Source organism: Morone saxatilis, unplaced genomic scaffold (genome assembly GCF_004916995.1).
Source record: "Morone saxatilis isolate NCDOM2014 unplaced genomic scaffold, NCSU_SB_2.0 Contig24, whole genome shotgun sequence".
Classification (NCBI taxonomy): Eukaryota; Metazoa; Chordata; class Actinopteri; family Moronidae; genus Morone; species Morone saxatilis.
Window position 1 is genome coordinate 4,502,724 of NW_023339807.1, and position 2,276 is coordinate 4,504,999.

Here is a 2,276-nt window from a genome sequence, read left to right on the forward strand (position 1 = left end):
AGCAGAGACTGTTTCTCTGTCCTCATCCACACCTTCAGCAGGGCTGGTTGTGGCCTCTGCGGCATCAGGAACTCCAGTAGAGTCTGGCTTGGGACTGTTTTATTGCTGTTTCTCTGTTTTTTCCAGGCCGATGTTGGCAGGAGTTTTAGCACTAGTAGTCAGTTCAACCAGCACTGCAATGGCAACAGGAAGTTCATTGAGCGGTGTTTTGAAATTTATTTTAACAATTTTCTTTGAATGTATGTTGTGACCTGTCAATCACAACCCAGTCACACCAACATATAAACCACCACACTGATGACAAAATAGCACATATTCTCTAGGGCAATAAATATGTATGAATAAGGATGTACATAATTACAGAAAATATGAAAAAACAGTTATGGCCCAGTTTGCTGCCCTGCACTGCCGCTGGAATCATGTCTTTCCATCCAATCACTGATTCTGCCTTTTTCTTCAGTGAACAATGAGAACATCTTTTAAGACCCAAATGCAGTCTGGACCCACACAGGCTGCTCTGAAAGGTGCAGAGGGGTGGCTGCTTGTGTACTGAATGATAAACACTGAGCCCTGTGTGTTGGATCGGCTGTTGCCAGAGTCACTCACTGTTGTGTGTGTGTCTACATATACGTGCGTGTGTTGTTGCAGGAGGAGTTCTGTTTCCCCGTGGAGTGCCTGTCTCTGACCGTGGAGGAGGTGATGCACATCAGACAGGTGCTGGTTAAGGCAGAACTGGAGAAGTTCCAGCAGTACAAAGACATCTATAACGCTATGAAGAAGGGAAAGGTAACTATACACCTTGCTTGTATCATTTCCAGTACAAAACACCAAGTGAATGCATTAACCTGCCATTAGTTACAGTTGTACATTTGGTCAAATATTTTGATGTTCGCATTAATTTCTTCTTCTTCATCTTTTTTTTGTATTGCAGCTTTGCTTCTGTTGTCGAACCAAAAGGTTTTCCTTTTTCACCTGGTCCTACATCTGCCAGTTTTGCAAAAAGTAAAACATCTTACGTGATTATCTTCATCTTTTCTCAAATGAAAACTAACTGGAAGGAAGTGTGACTGTTTTCATTCATCACTTCCTCTCTTTTGTCTCTCTTTTCTCCTTCTAGGCCTGTGTGTTCACAGTGCTGCAAAAAGGTAAGTCAAATAGGCTGATCAGCTGCCTGTGCGGCATGAAATCCTTCTTCCATTTGTTCAGATCAGTCAGCTCACAGTACTGTGGTGCCAAATTCAAAATGGGAAACACTTTAACATTGTATCTTTCTTTAGATCAGTTAAAACATTATTTCCGTCATATTTTATTACTGATTCTCTCAAAGATATCTTTCCCGTTTTGCATCATTACAATGTTGTAAGAAAATACTGAAGTAGTTTAACGAAGATTTTAAATCCGTACGGCCCAAAATCTGACACCTGAATACCTAACCTATGAGTTGTGAAGTGAGGATGTGATATAAATATAAACCTCCAATTTTCATCAGTATTCATGTCTTCCCTCTCTAACAGATGCGGCTGCCATCCAAACCTTATTCCAGCTTGCCCATCTACTCCATCGGCTCGACCAACACTCTCCCCAGGGACAGGGTAAGTGCCATTGCTGCTGTAGGACAAGGTCTCTCTGTGGCTGCAGGGCCAGGGCCATCCGCAGTGGAAGGGGCCTCAGCATCCCCAAATTTGAGAGGAGTGACAACAGAAGCGTCTAAAGGAGCTGGAAAAGCCTCTCGAGGAGCAGCTGCTGCTAAATCTGAGAAATCCTCCAGTAGCCCACAGCGCCACGGCATTCCGAAGACCATTTCCAAGTAAGAGCTAAGAACACACATTACTCAGACTGAAGATATCGCATTATTTATGTACTGATATAATACAAAGAAAGACTCTATATATTGGTACAGTGGATTAAAACACATACTGTACCCGAGTGAATGTACATACATTAAAAGACATTAACTGCATTTCCAAAATGCTGCTAATGATACAAAAAGCTGAAGACACATTTGCTCATGATCACACAATGTAGAAAATACATAAACAATAGACTAAAAGGCATTCAATCTTAGTATTTGCTGCTTGGGGACAATCTGTCCTCAACACCTGCCTCATATATCCAGTGTGTATCTTTGGACTGTAGTGCACTGTCACTGTGACATCTAGTGGCTGAAAAGTACTATGATCAGCACTAGTAAAAGACACATTGAAGAGGAGATTTAAAAAGCATTTATTTATTCTCTTTCTTTTTTAAAGTACTTTTTTGGGGCTTTTATTGCCGTT

General features: G+C 41.5%; 1 protein-coding gene across 2 annotated transcripts in view; it reads left to right on the plus strand.

Moving 5' to 3' along the window:
- Window positions 1-2,276, plus strand: part of spire1b (spire-type actin nucleation factor 1b) — a 41,723-nt gene that overhangs the window by 35,991 nt on the left and 3,456 nt on the right. For both annotated transcript variants that reach the window (XM_035672318.1, XM_035672319.1), the window contains 4 exons: window positions 649-786; window positions 932-1,002; window positions 1,118-1,145; window positions 1,515-1,807. In XM_035672318.1, the coding sequence (XP_035528211.1) occupies window positions 649-786; window positions 932-1,002; window positions 1,118-1,145; window positions 1,515-1,807 (530 nt within the window). The remainder of the gene's footprint in view (window positions 1-648; window positions 787-931; window positions 1,003-1,117; window positions 1,146-1,514; window positions 1,808-2,276) is intronic.